Source organism: Cydia amplana, chromosome 7 (assembly GCF_948474715.1).
Source record: "Cydia amplana chromosome 7, ilCydAmpl1.1, whole genome shotgun sequence".
Classification (NCBI taxonomy): Eukaryota; Metazoa; Arthropoda; class Insecta; order Lepidoptera; family Tortricidae; genus Cydia; species Cydia amplana.
In genome coordinates this window covers 14,016,558-14,035,989 of record NC_086075.1, presented here as the reverse complement: position 1 = coordinate 14,035,989, position 19,432 = coordinate 14,016,558, and the positions used below count along the sequence as shown (strand labels likewise).

Below are 19,432 nucleotides of genomic sequence, written 5' to 3'. Positions count from 1 at the left end.
ATGCAATCAAAGAAAAGAGGCGAGGAAAGTTAACCAAAGGTGTTATGCTTCTGCATGACAACGCCCCCGTCCATACTGCTCATATTGCCAAGGCAGCTATTGTTGAATGTGGGTTTGAAACTGTTACTCACCCACCGTATAGTCCGGACTTAGCCCCCAGCGACTTCTTTTTGTTCCCCAATCTTAAAAAGGATCTGCGTGGAAATAAATTTTCCGATGATGAAGCATTGAAGGCGGCAGTGGAGGAGCATTTTTACACCAAAGATAAAAAATATTTTTATGCAGGATTAATAAAAATAATTGATCGATCTTTTAAGTGTATGAACATAGGGGGGGAGTATATTGAAAAATAAAAATATCAAACTTTTCGTACTTGTTTGTTTTCATTCTCATACCGAGAATATTTTGAATACCCCTCGTAAATAGTAAGTTATTATTATGTTCGTTTATTTCTTTGTTTTCAAAAAAGTAAATTGTGTTATCAATTTGATTGAATGATATGAATGATATGAATTGACATTCATAATAATTTTATTATTTTGGACATGTCTACATACTTGTAGTTGTACTTTTCCTTTAAGTTATTTGCTACGTCTATTGGCATACAGATACGGTACCATATCCCGTAATCGCCTTTTTTTCACAGGTGAACCCAGCAAGGTAGAACATGCTTCGCATATGGAATATCACAGTCTCGGTGAGTAACAAAATTGTACATTGACACGTTACAATAGGTATGTACTTATTACTCGTGGTCCTCGCGACTACAATGCTCGATTCTGTTTTAAGAATTTGATAAGTGTAAGGCCTGAGTGGACGCTCGAAGCGGAGCGTTCGGCGGGGCGTGCAGCGTGGTGTCGGGCTCACAAGTAATTTGAGCAGCGTGTACTAAGGCCGCTCCTATACGCTTGCATTTGTTTAACATGCACGCCGCACGCCCCGCCCCGCTGCACGCCCAACTCGAGCGTCCACTCAGGCCTTACACTAAGGTTTATATCTTGTTTTGATACGACAACTTAAGTCGTATCACTAGCTAATGTTTTACAATGAATAAAATATTAGTTATTTTATAAATTATACTTGATGTATGATTTTTCTGAAAATCTGTGAACAATATAAATTTATGTAGGTTATTTTAAAATAAGCGACAGCACCAACTTGAGGTTACATTCCCTAAATAACAAACGAATATCATTAAATTCTGTTAATCTTAAAAGTTGTAGTGTAGGACAAAACAAAGTTTGGAGATTTAATCCGATATTTGCAATTAAAGATTCAAGCCAGAAATATCCAGTATAGGTACTCGGTGCCAGTTATTATTAGGTACTGCCAAACTACTCGCACGTAGAGTAATTTATTTTAACGCGAAATTAATGTGTGTTCAGGCATCCACGTCGTTACGAATAGCGTTCGTAAACTTTGCTTCAAGTTTTAATCTCTTCATTTAGACGGAGCTCAATGAACGTGTAGCGGAGCTTCAAGTGAATTAAATATGTTGCTGTATTACCTAAGTTATTCATTATTACCTAAGTTAAATTAACTACCACTACCTTATAAGCCGGTTAAGCCAAATGTGATGATTTTAGCAGTGTATTTATGCAATTATGCAAGTTTATGTCGTTTGCTAACCCATAGCGACAAAATAATGATCTTTTATATGTAAATAAATGTCAATTATTTTATTTTATTGCTTTAGAAATGTAGGTATAAGATGACACAATCGAGTTTGCTGCACACTAATCGACAATGTTCGAAGAGTCCGCCACGCGCCAGGCTACAACGAGCACATTCTTTAGACTTAAATAACACAAAAATACCTACATATCTTGTTTACAGTAGGTAGGTACAATCATTGTCTTGATTATCCCCAATGCCAATGAGTCCCTGGCATCATCTACCTCGTGCTTCTAATTTTATATCTATCAGACAAAAACAAGTTACGCAATTTATTGAAACACGGCAACCCTCCCTGATAGTACCAGTAGATCGCGGATTGATAGTGTCACGTTGTCACCTCCCACTACCTACTTACTTACTTACTTAACTAACCATAATATAAACACCCTCTTTAGATTTACCCTTAGAATATGGCCATGTGATTTAGTCGTGATCGTCTAGTCTAGCGTTAGGACCCCTCGAAGTGAACCGCGGTACCCTAGGTTCTTTAATGAGTATCAGCTAAATTTTGGACTCTGATTTTATTTACAATTACCTGGACTTTGGGAAAAATATATTATGAAATTGGAAGCACATTTATTATGATGTTAACGAGTAACTTACTAGAATAATTTATTAAAATACAGAAATAGTACTGAAAGTTACCAGAATTTATTATTGTAATGTAAATGTTGTTATATTTTACTTCAAATAATGTTATTTAGGTAAATGCAGCATATATAATAATATGAATATAAAAGAAATATATTTGGTAAAATGAGTTTAAAAAGGGGGTTGGTAGAAGCCTGCCACAATCTATTAAGCCTCCGGGATAACATATGAGTAGCACTCCTGGGGTAAGCCCATTTACACCCTAGCATTTCAAGTTAATATTATTAACTACCAGCTTCTATACGAAATATGCTACCCATACGCTCGATGCAGGATTGGGGGCTCCTAGTCCAATCAGCAAGGTCAATTGGAACTCCTACCCTACTCTTTAGCCAGACGGGCTATGACCAACACTTCGGAACCTATGCGTGCCTAGATGACTATGAAGAGAAGTGTCAAAGTATCCATCAGTCATCAAAATTACTATTCTTTTTTATTTCAAAAACTAGGGATGCGAATCCCATTTCCATTCCCCAGAACTAAAATATAAACTGTATTTCTAGTCTTTTAGAAGTATAAACGAAGTACTAAGTTTATTTGTTAAAAATATACTATATTTTATGAGACTGAAATATCAAGATGAGCATTATTTCACTCAAAATATCCTTTGGATTACTCTTGCCTGCCAAAGGTTCCCTAAAACAGCTAGTCGTCGATTTTCTATCTCCGAATAGACTGTGTTCCTAATCCCAACTTGATATTTATGATTTTATTGTGTAAATACCTTAGAAACATAATTGTAATTCTCAGTACCTCGTCTTTACACCAGAAAACCAGAACTTCATAAATAAAAATAGAGATAAGATTTTACGTTAGTTATTTTCCCCAAATAATTTAAATATTGGAAGATCTAAGCAATTCAAACCCTATACCTATTTACGCACAATTTTAGTATAGCGAGACCGTAGTTGAAGTCCCTTAAGAAGAAAAATACATCAGTTTTACAGACCAAGACTAAAACGAATCCTAAATTCCGAATAATTAGTGTGTGAATTTACCCTAAACCTACCCTTGTCCCTACTCTAGTATAACCAAAGCACAGTTCGTACTTACCATCGACCTGGTACTTTGGAATATACGCAAGTGTATCCCTACTAAGAAGCTGTAAGAGTTCGGCGAGCGATTCCGAGAATGCAACCTAACAGCTCGTGGACTTGTCTCCCCCCATGGCGGGTTGCACAAAGGCAGGGTGGCAACATGGGTAAGACAGGGCCCTATTATGTATATAAGTGGTATAAATAAATATATTTAATATACGAAGCCTCCAAATACTGTAGATTTCAAATGGGCCCAGATTACTCCGGATGATGCGCACGTGACATCCCCATTATTCATCTAACAGCTGGACATTGGAAAGCTAAGGAGGGAGACGTTTTTCACCTTCTATGTTGGTAAAGAGAAGGTGCCAAGATAACCCTCATCTTGGAACAAAAAGACTCCTAGACAGCTCACATTTAACACCGCTAGGGGTGAGCGGTCCAGTCGGACAAACAGTCAGTCCAAACAATGATCTGGTTTTAAACTATATAGCAAAAGACCCCATAGTAAAACTCTAAAATAACTAGGTTCAATTTTCCAAACCAAACTACTCACAAAATCAAACTAACTAAACACAGAAGTGAAATTCCCTTAAACACCGCTATCTAAGTTCAGTTTTATGACGATATTGTCCCCACAAAACCAAACACAGACACGCCTTCCAAGCCCCTGTTATGCAACGATATTGTCCCTGCATAACGTGACGGCACTTAGAAAACACAGTGTAGAAAACTTCACTATAACACCACACAGTAGCAAAGAATCCCCGCAATAGCCCAAGTTCAGTTTTACGACGATATTGTCCCCGTAAAACTAAACACAGACACGCTTTCCAAGTCCCTGCTATGCAACGATATTGTCCCTGCATAACGTGGCGGCACTTAGAAAAACACTGCGTAGGAAACTTCACTATATTTAAATCCCGTACACGGTAACAAAGAATCTCCACAAAAGTCTAAGATCAGCTTTACGACGATATTGTCCCCGTAAAACCAAACACAGACACCATTTCCACGTTTAAATTCACCAGGATAATTCCCGGCAAAAACAAACATAGTAACAGTAGTAGAGGAACTTTGCTCACCGAATATTTAAACGCCCGAGAACCAGAGTCACTGCTAGCCGATGGTTGAAGAATGAATGAATACCGGCGGTCCGCTCCTGCCTTTTATACTCTTTTACTGGCGACATACTGGCGACATAATGGCGACATACTGGCGACATAACGGCGACATAATGGCGACATACTGGCGACATACTGGCGACATACTGGCGACATACTGGCGACATAACGGCGACATACTGGCGACATAACGGCGACATAATGGCGACACAATGGCGACATAATGGCGACATAACGGCGACATAACGGCGACATACTGGCGACATAACGGCGACATACTGGCGACATAACGGCGACATACTGGCGACATAATGGCGACAACGGCGACATAATGGCGACATAACGGCGACATAATGGCGACACAATGGCGACATACTGGCGACATAACGGCGACATACTGGCGACATAATGGCGACTGGCGACATACTGGCGACATAATGGCGACTGGCGACATAATGGCGACATACTGGCGACATAATGGCGACTGGCGACATAATGGCGACATACTGGCGACATAATGGCGACATAACGGCGACATACTGGCGACATAACGGCGACATAACGGCGACATACTGGCGACATAACGGCGACATACTGGCGACATAACGGCGACATACTGGCGACATAATGGCGACATAACGGCGACATACTGGCGACATAACGGCGACATACTGGCGACACAACGGCGACATAACGGCGACATAACGGCGACATAATGGCGACATAACGGCGACATAACGGCGACACAATGGCGACATAACGGCGACACAATGGCGACACAATGGCGACATAATGGCGACATAACGGCGACATAACGGCGACATACTGGCGACACAATGGCGACATAACGGCGACATACTGGCGACATAATGGCGACATAACGGCGACATAACGGCGACATAATGGCGACATAACGGCGACATAACGGCGACATAACGGCGACATACTGGCGACATACTGGCGACATAATGGCGACATAACGAGACAAACATTAATCAGAAAGTACCAGGATACCATGACTGAGGAAGAGGTCATTTGCCCCGTACCTATTAGCGATATGCAACCGACGACCAGTGATTTATTAAGACAAATGTTTACCAAAAGTACCAGGCTACCATAACCGAGGAAGAGGTCAAAAGTCGTAAAGTTCGATGCTACCAAGATCTATCCCTTTCACGCTTGCGTCTTAGAGAAAGACGGAGATATTCTCAATGACGTCTACGCACACATTCACAGGCAATAATCGGGTAGTCAGTTTGAGTAGACTAAATTATAATAAAAAAGAACGCTTTATGGCCCCTCTACACGCACGAACCTGCAAGCATTATTTTACTTTGGGATACTTTTAGTCTCTTTCCGAAAAACACTCCTGTGTGGAAGTATTTTACGTTCACCAGTAGCAAACATACTCAAAACATAGCGGGAAGTTTAAAATCTTAGGCGTTTTGGACTGTTTGTATTAACTCTGTACTAGGAGTTCAGACTTCAATACGACCGAACGTCACGCTGTCAATGTCACTGTCATTCTAATGCCAAAAGTTCACATATTTGGGTTAGTTTCAACTTGTGATGGTTATTTTACGCAAGTTATTAATCTAAATAGCAAAAAATTTATAGTGGGTTATATATTTAATGAAACCACAAGTGGTGAAATACGAAACGTGCACTTCAAGTTGTAATTGTGACATTATTCATTAGAATCATGTATGAAATATGCGACTGAAAGGGATTTTAGTATTCAAGGTATTTCTTTCTAGTTTGTGTGTTTTGTAATGAACAAATTAGGTTAATACTAGGTATGTAATAGGCATACGACCAGTCACAACGTTATAGCGAGGTTGTTATGCTAACACTGATAATGGCTTGGCATGTGTTAGTACGCCCACGAGCTACCATGTTAACAATGTATATGTCGCAGGGAAATGATCAAAACAGAGATTTGAACAAATCTCTAAGGGATATGATCAAATCACGCAGGATGTTAAAATGGCGAATCCATATCATCATTTCCCTAGAAAAATTCAGTCATTTGACCAAATCACTGACTCTGTTTAGTGAAAAGACAAAATCGGCCAATAAACGCGAAACGCTTTTTCATTTCACTAGATTTGTTTAGGAATTTGACAAAATCCCTAACCACGACAGTAAGTTGACCAAACGAACTCAAAAAGTCAACTAGTTTTATCATTTCGCTAAACAGGTTTAGTGAAATGATAAAAGTCTCAACTGGAAGATGGTATATGGTGATTTGATTAAATCTCTGAACGGCTTAGTGAAATGACGAAAGCTAGTACAGAATACAACAGTTTACTCTACAGTTAAGCGATTTGGATTTGATCAAATCGCTTAACTCTCTAACTAGATTAAGTGAAATGGTAAAATAAAATGTCAATAGTATTGTATCAAAGTTGTTTATTAAACCAGCTATTTTAATCTGATACAAGAATAGGTGGTTGTAAAATGAAACATAATAATTAATTATTAAGAGGGATTGTCTTTTTTAAATTATTATAATTATACCATACTTTCTTACTACAATAGACCATGGTAAAGTTACCTTCTGATGGTAATGTTGCCAGTCGCCAGTTTTGACGGTAATGAAAAACGAAGCTACAAGTGCGTAAACGTAATTTTAATTGAGTACTTTCCTCTACTTCAAATTAATTATTTCACACGTGCACGTGCACGTGCAGTTATTTTCAAAAAAATTTACTTAATCTAGTCAGAGATTTGATCAAATCGCTTAACTGTAGAGAGTAAACTGTTGTATTCTGTACTTGCTTTCGTCATTTCACTAAACCGTTCAGAGATTCAATCAAATCACCATAATTATACCATCTTCCAGTTGAGACTTTATCATTTCACTAAACCTGTTTAGCGAAATGATAAAACTAGTTGACTTTTTGAGTTCGTTTCGTCAACTTACTGTCGTGGTTAGGGATTTTGTCAAATTCCTAAACAAATCTAGTGAAATGAAAAAGCGTTTCGCGTTTATTGGCCGATTTTGTCTTTTCACTAAACAGAGTCAGTGATTTGGTCAAATGACTGAATTTTTCTAGGGAAATGATGATATGGATTCGCCATTTTAACATCCTGCGTGATTTGATCATATCCCTTAGAGATTTGTTCAAATCTCTGTTTTGATCATTTCCCTGCGACATATACACTAATAGTATACAGCTACAGTCAAGGTATTTAATATCGATACGGACAAAGTGCCAGAAATTTAGACAGTCTTTAACTTTATTGGTAGGTACCTAATAGATTGAAATCGTATGAGGTATCTAATCAGCCCGCTTATACAAACCCTGTTGTACAATAAGACACCAATACGTACCTTAACCACTGATATTAAAACATCCATCAAAATTGTTAGAACATTTTATTTTCTGAATGCGTCTTTAAGAACGTATCAAAACATTACGAGTATTATCTTTTTAGATGCAGTGAAATCCAACGGTGAATTGATATCTCGACTGGAGCAACACGCCTCGGCAGACGCGGCGCCGGGAGAGAAGCCCATCGTCCACGCTCAGGCGAAACTGGACGTGCCTTCCGAGGGCGTCCACCGCACGATGGTTCAAGAGGGCTCGCATGTCAGTGTGGTTGACGCGACAACGCCTGCTGGCGAGGAGGTCACTACTAAGGTAATACATTTCCAGTATCACGCTAGTCAGGTTCAGTCAATAGATCACTATCAGGTCTACGTCCCTGCGAAACTGGACGTGCCTTCCGAGGGTGTCCACCGCACGATGGTTCAAGAGGGCTCGCATGTCAGTGTGGTTGACGCGACAACGCCTGCTGGCGAGGAGGTCACTACTAAGGTAATACATTTCCAGTATAACGCTAGTCAGGTTCAGTCAAGATCTACGTTCCTGCGAAACTGGACGTGCCTTCCGAGGGCGTCCACCGCACGATGGTTCAAGAGGGCTCGCATGTCAGTGTGGTTGACGCGACAATGCCTGCTGGCGAGGTCACTACTAAGGTTAGTGACTCGATAAACTAATAGTCAAGACGCTTGTGTTGCCAAAGATATTCAACATCAGGTACACCCCGCTGCAAAATTTTGCAGGGACACTTCATGAAAGAATTCATTCACTATGTGTCCATGCAATTTTGCAGCTCAGTACCTGTTAAAATCCAAGCTCATCTATCTGACGCAAGTCTATCTGACGTTCGACTATGGACTGCTAATGACGAGGTCACCACTAATGCAAGACACACGTCTCTCTAGTATACAATTCATTTAGACATCCACTGTACTGTACAGCATGTCAGTGTAGTTAACGCAACTAATCCTGCTAACGAGGATGTCACCGCTAAGATTTGTGACTACCTAGAGTCCTAGACTAATAGTTAACTAGTTAAGAGAGATTGTGTTGACTATACTGTGATTACTGTGACGCTCGCATGTTAATGCGGTTGACACGATTCTGCCCACAGGCGAGGATGTTACTAATTACGAGTATAACACAATAATAATATTACTAATTACAATCAATGCGATCAATCAATTCAATGCGAGTTGCAGTACGTAACTATTGTATAACATAAATAGATAATTTATTCAGCAAATTTCGTTAATAATACAGTCCTTAAAAAATTACTTAAAAATATGTAAATTAATTAATAGACTACAAATAAACTAATCAAAAAGACCTCCGCGAGCTGTACCGGGTGCAAAGGTGCCCATCACACTGCCACGTTGGATATAACATAATTCAAATATCATTCTGATGTCAGTGTACGTTCGAATTGGACTGACATTCACGGCCAGCGATCCGCTAGGTGGGTTCTCTTGGGAGCAGTGTATGTGTTAAATGAGAAAATAGTTGATAACCAGAGCTCAAAGTCAAAGTTTTTGTATGGACCCATACAGGTATATTCTCCTCAAAGTGTGTAATAGTAATTTGTGTTACAAGGGATCAAAATGATATATTTCCGTCAAGGGCGTACATTGAATTCTGAATGAAGCGATGGATTCTACAATACCTCACTACGTTCGGGACTCTAAAGTAGAATCCTGAGCGTAATGAGGGATTCAAGTGTTAACGCCCAAGACAAAATAATTTTGATACCGTGTGACACATACTGCTTTTCACATCAACTATGAGGAAAATAAAAAAATCTTAGTGTTGACACAATGTGATGCTTAAACAGATTATTTAAGCTAAAAAAAGAATATGCAAGAAAATTTAAAAATAGTGTACTAGAACAGAAAAGTGTTACTTTGATCCCTCCTGCAGGGAGGAAAAGTGCCACTTTGATCCCTCCTAGCAGGGAAGAAAAAGCTCTTTTCTGAATAGGAGGTGTGAAAAGCTTATTGTTTCTCCCAGGTGTTCCATGGAGCGGCTCGCCTGGTGCAGCCGGGCACGGCCACCAACCAGAAGGACGGCCACACTGCCATCCGGCGCGCCTTCAACGCCGACATCACCAAGGAAACTAAGAACAATGTAAGCTCCTTCTTGTCACTACAGTTAATAACAATTTGCTATGTCGAATATAAACTGTCGTGAGTCGTTATAGTCATAGTAACATAAGTAGATAAAGTAAAGTAAAGTAGGTAATTTTACGGTTGCTGTTGGTCTGATCGCGCGCCCTATACGACGTGCGATAGTACGCGGAGCGCCGATGTAACGTGAACACAAACTCAAAATATACTTTATTCATGTAGGTCTAGCAACAAGCACTTATGAATCGTAACATATATATTATCTTAAGCTAATTATCAGAGCAATTTATTGATGTTATTATTCCATAATAATATTGGATTATTATGCAAATCAAATTTAACACTAATTTAAGAATTTCACAAAAGGATCGTCAAACATGAAAAAAAATTGTACTTATTAAAAAAAAAAGTGTGATCTGGTGCTGAGCACTGTAGTGCTTGAAAATGGAGACGCTGGCTCTCCGAAACGTATCGCGGGAGTGGCTAAAAATACGTGAGTTACACCGTTAAATTAATTTAATTTGCCATTTTTTGTTTTTGACAGTTCCAATCCTTTTAGGTATAATACCACTGGAATATAAATATTACTAAAAAATATTGAAAAGGTTTTATTATGAGAAGCCAAAAATGATCCGTTTAAGCGAAATCGTAAACACGTGTAACTATTAACACGTCGTTGGAATTCAAGGATAACCCACAAATTGCGCAACATTAATCAGAATTATCCTCCCTTAAGAATTAGAGCAATTATATGGACCTTGTTATTATTGGTGTCAAAGTCGCCACGGCAGAGTAGGTCAAATTGAGCGCGGCAATTATATTGGCTGCCGAGCGTTTAACTTAAACTTGAGACCGTAACTTGACACGATTCGTTCTTAGACGAAGACCTATAAGTGGAGAGAGACGGTCAGAGAAAACACAAACTATAATGATTACTTATTAGCTATAGTGTTTCTCGCTTTTGAAGCCCAAATTTCGACAAATATCCCAAACAAGTTATGGTTAAAGTTTCTTAGCCGTAAAGCTGTAAGAAAGTTTTCACGGTGACGTACTGATCGATCATTAAGCCATTAACGCTTCTTCTATTTGTTTATTTTCTTAACATATATGATCTATAGATTAGTATTATACTAATGAATTTAATATTATCACAGCGGAAGCTGAACACAGAATTCGAATGAGCATAGTAAAGATGAACTGTTTTGTTTTGGGTTTAAAATTAAATTTACTTAACACCTCATATCAAGTGCCTAACTTTCTCTATAGAATTCGGTTCACTGTAGCCTTGTTTTATGTTGTGGTTTGGTTGAATTCGTAAATGGCCAAAGTTCCCAGAGATAATATTCCTTTACTTAATATAATAATATGGGTGTGTACTTTCGTGGCTTTCATAATTTTATTGCTCATTGGATAGAAAAAATGATCAAAGTTTGAGCAACTCATAATTGGGGTTATCTATGTAGGCATTCCAGTTCAAATACTTCATGACATTGAGAGAAGAGTTAGATGAGCAAATGAATGTGACCTAGCGCTCAAAGAGTTAATTGAGTTGCGCGTAGTTTTAAATTAACCTAGTTTTGCTTATATGAAAAAAATGTGAGATTGAGAATCCCGTAATATAAAATGATCTAAGGTTCATTTAATTATTGTTAAATTTTAATAAAATAGAGTATGCCACTGCTGGGCAAAAGTCCACCTCTTCTTCATCCACGTTTCCGGATCTCTTGAGGAGATTTCCACCAGGCGTCGAGTTCTTCATGCTATCTCCTTGACGTCGGACCTGATTCTGATTTAATCTGATCTGCTAGCATGAGTATTATCGCGCGCGACTCCATACATCTAGCGCGACTTGAAGTATGGACTCGCGCGCTAGAACGCAACTCATGCTAGACCGCCTGATATTATTATCTTCAGTTAATCGTTAAATGCACATTGTCTCCATATTTTATATTGATGAGATGTATTTTCTTCTAGATTGATCATTACGCTTCGTACGCCGGCGTTCAGTACTCTCCTCTGGACATGGCGGAGTACGTGTTCTGGACTGGAGACGAGCGCGGAGTGACTGCAGCAATAGAAGAGTTCCTGCAGGAAGGAATGGTAAGTCTAAAAAAAACAACGGGTTGCACTCCGGGAGTGCCGGCAGAAGTGAAAACTCAATGACTAGTGCAAAATGTCTGTATAATTAAGGTTAACGCCATCTAGCGTTTTCGTCGCATTACTTGAAACCCCTAAGCACATCACTGTTAGTACTCGAGTTATATTAATACCAGTTAGAGGGAAACTCACTAGATGGCATTTAAATCAATAAAGAAAAACTCAATGACATTGTTCGATCAGGTCACGTGTCCGTCTTACGGTCACGTGATCTATCGCGAGTTTTACATTTTTTCCCCACCTCAAAAAGTGCACAGCGCCGCTAAAGAAGTTTTCACATCAAAAATTCCAGACGTGTGGTGGTAGTGAAATTGCTCTCCAACAAAATTAGTATAGCCACAAATGTTTGCATTAGCGATTAACGGTGCGTGCTTACCGTGCTGATAACCAGCTAAGCTTATTCTATGCAGACATAAAGGAATGAATAAATTGGTATAGTTGAGCTGTGAGCGTCAGTGATTGATCAGTTTTGTTTGCCAGCTTTGAAGTGCATTGGTGAAATTATTCTTTTAATTTTGAAATTCCGCTATACAGTTAGCTCAAAACATTTATAAATTTGTTTAAGCCACAAAACTAGATCTAGCGTTTTAACGGGCTCACTTTCGTGAATAGTTTTCTGAAACTTTGAGACCGGTGAATGAATTTGAAAACAGAACTCTAACATTGTTTTATCTATCCAGATGTCCAAGGAAGAAGCCATCGCTTTTCTCCAGGAGATTAAGTTCAACATCGACTACCTACGAGCACACTACTCGCAGAACGTTAGAGCAGAGGAAACGGCGCAGCAGGAGAAGCTTAGGAGTCTGCTGATGGAGCAAGCTAACAAGGTAACTGAACTGTTGGTACAGAAGCCAACCATATATTCAGAGACATAAAGGTCATCATCGACTAACAGACACTTCATAGGTACTCACAGATCTTACCATAATACGCACAAACAACACATACATATGAAGAGAAGTCACCTAAACATTAAATTAACAAAAAACGTTCAAAAGAATGCCGTTTAAGTATTAATTTGAAAACACATATTACCAATAAAAAATGATCACACAATCTATATCCATTCGGATAGCCAGGCGGCACTCTTAGCCCTAACCTCTGATGTCACCACATCGAGGCTGGTTGAGAACTGCAGGCAACTATTGAACAACCTTGGAGCCAGGAACAAAGTTGTTCTACGTTGGGTCCCAGGGCATGCGGGTATCGTAGGAAATGAAAAGGCCGACGAGCTCGCGCGAGCAGGGGCTAAAGGGATAAACTACAGTCCTGAGCCGTTTTGTGGTATCCCCAAAAGCCTAACGCGGCTCACCCTAAAGACCTACTGTCAATACACAACAATTCAACTCTGGAGGGAAACAACAGGTTTGAACCATTCCAAAGCGCTTATCAAGGCCTTCAGCAAAAAGGCGTCCTCGAACGCCTTAGCGCTGTCTAGGAACCAACTGCGCAACTTGGTAAGGGTGCTTACTGGGCACTGTTGCCTAAATAAGCACATGCACACCATGGGGAAACGTGACATGGGGCGGTGCAGACTCTGTATGGAGGCAGAGGAGACGCCCTTGCACATCCTCACAGAGTGCCCTTGCCTAATGCGTACTCGTGACTTAATCCTGGGCGGGCACATATTGCGCCCGGAGGAGGTAAAGTCTCTCGAGTTCAAAAAGATCCTGCAGCTATTTGAAGTTGCATGTTTGGATCGAGAGTTGTAGTAGGTGGCGATCACAATAGATCAGCGATGGTCGCAGTGATACATAGGCTTTGGAGCCTTATATAGCCCCTAACAAGAAGAAGAAGAAGAAGAATAAAAAATGAACACCTCCCATAGAAAAAAAAACCGTAAACTCGGGTTACTTTGACCCACATGAAAACCTCATTTAAAAGGGTCTAAGAAAAAACATAAAAACGTCAATGGTTAGCTAAACCCTGGCATATTGCTAAACATGGCATATTTCCATAATTATGCACTATGCAATTATATAACCTGGACCAAGTAAATCTCAATGGCCAAAGTTACCCTCCAGGGCTAAAGTAACCCGACTTTACGGTGCTTAACTTTTATCAGAATCAGTCTGGCGCAGTTCCCTTTCCGTCTATTTTATTCAAAGAATTACCAAATGTTAATTTATTATAACTCATTACTAAAGCGTTCGTCGCAAACAACTTCATCTTCAATGTAAATTTGTTTTCATCAGCGTCCGTGATCGATCCACGCTGTGTAGATAGATAGATAGATAGATAATTTATTTATTCATACCCACAACATACATGGCATAGACAACATATATGACATTAAAAGTACAAGATAAGAACATGCAAAAACAACTTAATTACTAAAAACTATTAACTATTACTTTAAGAAGCCATGTGTCGTGACCCAGAAAAGGCGCTGGCTCAACATTGTGATGCGGCAAGTCACATCGCTGGTATTCTGCCAGTACCTTATATAATAATAAGTTTTTGGCAAAAATTTCATTTTTGGTACAAGTTTTTATCGCTGACTATTTTTCTTACGAAAGACAACTAATACTCATCGAGACAATTCTAAAAAACCCTAAAACAATTAGGTTGCATTGTTTCATCACAGAGTTCCTATGGTCACCTCCTGTCTCCATCATCAGATCAGTTCGATAGTACCATATTATTGTATTGCCATCAGAACTACATACAGCTGCCAATTTTCATGACGCTACGATCCTTGGAAGATGGTTAAATTAGCTACCTTAGATTCCATTACATAGTTACATACAGGTCGACCTAATAAAAGCTTGTTAAAAATATGCAACCCCTAATTTTTAACAGTTGGTGCAAGAAATGTAAGAAAAACTACTGTGCAATTTGTGTGTGACGTCTACCTTATTGAGTGAGTGTATGTACTTACATGAGTGTATGTACAGGTGTGTGTGTGTATTTTTTGGTCATTTGGTAACGTATTAGGTAACTGTTTGGTAGAGTTTAGGGCATATGGTATTTAACATTGTTGCTTTTGTTGGTTAAGAAGTTGAAGATATTTGAAAATTGCTTTGCTCTTTAATTGAGGAATTGGTGGTGGCATGTTATTCCAACATTTGGTCGCGGGGTACCGAAAACTCCCTTTTAAAGCTGCAGACCGGTGCCAAGGAAACGTTGAATGAAAGGCTTTCGTCAGAAGTGAAGGGTTAAATCCTGACATAGACTACCTACTAACAAACTCGATCCTTTCAAATTAACTCATTTAGATTGAGCTAGAATTGGCTTGCGGGTGTCGGACCATTGCGATAATCTCATTGGTCTGTAATGTAATGAAACTCGAATGTGAGTTCTCGCACCATCTAAATGAGAATTTAAAACTGATGCTTTTATGAAACGCCCACACGCTCTTTTACTTTTAAAATACTCAAATAAATCTTATCACTCAGTTGCATCCTACATTATTTTACAAAAAATTAATAGTTAAAAAAACACTAGAAAAACACGCTTTACATCATTATTTACAAGTCAATATATAATAGCTTTGTTATAACCTTGAAACCTGATCGTGTTCAAAGTCCATTACGTGACCTTTCTCACAAGTGCAAACACGACTATGATACGATATTCCATCATGGAATACCAGTGCCTATCTTCCGGCTTCATCATCAGACCTTGAAACCTAATCGTGGTCAAAGTTCATTACAAGACTTTTCTAACAAATCCAAACACAGCTATGATACGATGTTCCATCATGAAGTTCCAGTTCATATCTTCCGGCTCCATCATCAGATCAGTTCGACAGTACCATATCATTGTATTGTCATCAGAACTACATACAGCTGCCAATTTTCATGACGCTACGATCCTTGGAAGATGGTTAAATTAGTTACCTTAGATTCCATTACATAGTTACATACAGGTCGACCTAATAAAAGCGTGTTAAAAACAGCCAATTTAAACTCCTAAATTTTGTAAGGGCAAATGCTAAACGTGGACAAATGAGCGATTGCGGCCTCATTTTAATAGAACTCACAAGCCCCCCGGATGCCGCCTGAGTTTCGTTGCGTCAATGTGTAGTTGAATGAACTGTGGAGCGTGTCATCGGACACTAAAAGCTGGCTTACAGTCCATTCACAGAGTGATAGTAATTATAGGGGTGACAGTAAGGTCGACAGTGACATCTTTCGTTCAGGTTTTCTTCTTTGCAAAACGTTTGTAACGAAGTAGTATTGATAAGTCTAAGGGATCTGGTTGTACTTTTTTTCTTAAGTAAAACAAACGGCGAATTGCGATTGTGCTCTATACGTTTTGTATTATGAAATATGATACATACGAGCTTACGTAAAAACATGGACGACTCAATACAAAATTCATGATCGTAATTAACACGAATTATACATTCACCGGGAGGCCGATTCCAATTACAAATTGATGAAAAAATATTTACCGCGATCGCATGTTTGTACATTATAGTTAGCTCAACAGGTAGATGTATGGGCAGACGACCTATAGCCGAGAGTTTAAAATTCTAGGCGGTAAATTCCTTTATTTTGCCTATATTCCCGAAAAAAAAAGGAGGTACAATACAACACACGTAGTAGTAGAGGTACGCATTCCACGTGCATTTTCGTTAAAAGGACTATTGTTATGCGCCCCATTTTCTTTATCGCTGACCTACTTTCGAGCTACTTGATACCTAATATCAGCAGCTTTTGTCCTTTTGGACAATCCGTCTGTCAACTAGAACCCAAATAGCGAAATATTTAATAATTTAAATTGTACTTCTAGGCTATTTACACGTGACGTAGGTACTTTAAAATTTAGGTAATTTAAAACTGTAATTTTATACCAACAAATTGTTTTTACCAGACTCTCTACCTACAGTTTTAAAAAAGCAGAATAGCTCTAGAAGGTCTACCGGTCCAAATGAAATTATAATAACAATTTAGTTTCTTATACAATTAGGCTGCAAACGATAGATTGACTTACATATACATAGCGCATAGTTTAAAACTAAGCAAAACTCTTTTAACCTTTTGGAAGCCAATGACCGATATATATGCACCGCAGGTCCAACGCCAAAGACGTATTAATCGGTCATAGACCACAGAGCAACATAGACCTAGGTGCATTGCATATGCATAAAGTTCAATTTCAGTTTTGACACTTCGGTAACGTGGCATCTGAGTGACAGCTTTTTTGTTTGAAACGGCGTCGAAAAGGTTAAAACAAATCTTATAAGTTATAGCATTATGATATTGGTGACGTCAGTTATATGGATTAGGTACATACGGGCACATTAAGGTTGTCACAATTTCGTCAAGATTGGCCCCATTCCTGCAATATGACCCGAATAGGTAACATAAAGGTTTAATCTACGTTTATGACTAGGGTGTGATAAAAATAGAGTGCCGTGGTTAGCAGCCCTCGTAACCATTAAGCTACGTTTTCACTTAGCCGGATTTTTGATCGCTGTCCGAGTTAATTAAGTGTTTCATTAGGCAATACGGTTATGGCGGGTTATGTCACCGGTTGTCCGTGTACCTACAGTCATCAATAACACGGCTCTGTTATTGATGACTGACAATCTGACGGAATCGATTCGAACTTTCTAAAGCCCCATTTAGACGGTTAATGAACTTGCATTGCTATTTTCGTTACTATCATAGAGAGCTTATAATATTATGTGTGTAGATAAAGCAGTGTATGTAAGTACAAAATTTAGCATTGAAAAATTTATTATGAAACTTGTTTGCTTTTAATAGGTAGCAGTTACTAATACTTCTTATTGGGGACCTCATTATAGCACATTTCAGCTTTGAAAAGAAATGCTCTCAACATTTTCATAATGTTTTTTCGCAGAAAAAAAATAAAGCTGAAAGAAAGAAACTTTAAGCTTAAATGGCTTTCTGATTTCCAATAACTAGACTTAACTTCGTTTCGCTCAGAACATAGAACTGCAGTCAGCTATCTGGCCATGAGGGAGGCACATTATATTATTTATCTAGGGTAGACTCTCATGGAACGTTGAGAGTTAATTGATTTGATAAAAGCTCCATACCATGACGTACCCAGCAGTAACAAGGTTTATTTTGTTAATTATATAATATATTATTATGTAAAACAAATTGGATTAGGGCGGCCACGCGTCCGCCTTTCGTGTATAATTCATTTAGTTAGTCAAATAGACGTACGAGCTTTTCTCAGATAAACTGCCGTATTCGAACTTCAAGATATTCACAAGAGACGACGCGTAGGTATAAGATCCATTTTAGATACGTTATAGTTTAGATTTCAACTAGTTCTCTTTTGCAGCGCAATTCGGGCAACCAATGTCACTTTTACGTTAGATAGCGTTAGATATCTATTAGATGTAGAGATGCAACGGATAGTTGTTTGGCCGGATACCGGATACCGGATATCCGGCCTGGACACTGGCCGAATATCTGGTATCCGGCCGCCGGATATTCGGCCGGCGGGACTATACCTATATTTTGAGTTTTGCAGGTGCGCGTTGTGCAGGATTCGACCTGTTTCGTAGTGAACGTTCGCGCGGACACATTTCTAGGATCGTAAGGGCGATTGTGCACTACAATGAATTCTACTGTCCGGCAGTCCGAGTTTTCATGGTCCGATATGGCATGAAAAAAACGGATGATTGGCTTGTGCACTTGTCCGTCTTTTTACTCGCAGGTGCGGCGCAGTGTCATGAAAAAAACGGATGATTGGCTTGTGCACTTGTCCGTCTTTTTACTAAAAGAGAGGCCCGCCCCCGCTCGGCCAAGTCATGAATTATACTAATTCCAGACGCAGTGCACAAGCATATAAACACGTTTTTCATAACTGTCATCTCGGACCGGAAAAAAACTGTCCGAAATGGGGAAAAGTAAAATGTCGGACGGTAAAATTACGTCTAGTGCACAAGCTACTATATACATTTAATGGCGTGCCATATCGAACCGTAAAAACTCGGACTGCTGGACAGTAAAATTCATTGTAGTGCACAATCGCCCTAACGAGTTTTATCATGTCATTAGTGTCATTACGTAATAAGTTCGTTTATAGTTACAAGTGCGCGCGCGTATTTTTGTGTAAACATATAAGTGTATTGTGTGACATTGGTTACGTACTTATTCATTTCTATCTACTGTGTCGTTAGCATTATGCAGCTGTTTTTTAGATTCCATTTTTTACCCCAAAATGTGTTAATATTACTATCCGGTATCCGGCCGGATAGTAGGTCACTATCCGGTATCCGGCCGGATCCCAAAATAACGGCCGGATACCGGATAGTAACCGGATATCTGGTGCATCTCTAATTAGATGTGAATTGGATCTCTAAGTCATATCTTGTGGTAATCGTTCAAGAGTATCTCCAGAAT

The 19,432-nt window shown here is 39.1% G+C and overlaps 1 protein-coding gene across 1 annotated transcript in view; it reads left to right on the top strand.

Moving 5' to 3' along the window:
* Positions 1-19,432, top strand: part of LOC134649775 (uncharacterized) — a 77,155-nt gene that overhangs the window by 48,975 nt on the left and 8,748 nt on the right. The window contains exons 3-7 of the mRNA XM_063504604.1: positions 647-697; positions 7,931-8,136; positions 9,826-9,942; positions 11,916-12,041; positions 12,779-12,925. Coding sequence (XP_063360674.1) covers positions 647-697; positions 7,931-8,136; positions 9,826-9,942; positions 11,916-12,041; positions 12,779-12,925 — 647 coding nt within the window. The remainder of the gene's footprint in view (positions 1-646; positions 698-7,930; positions 8,137-9,825; positions 9,943-11,915; positions 12,042-12,778; positions 12,926-19,432) is intronic.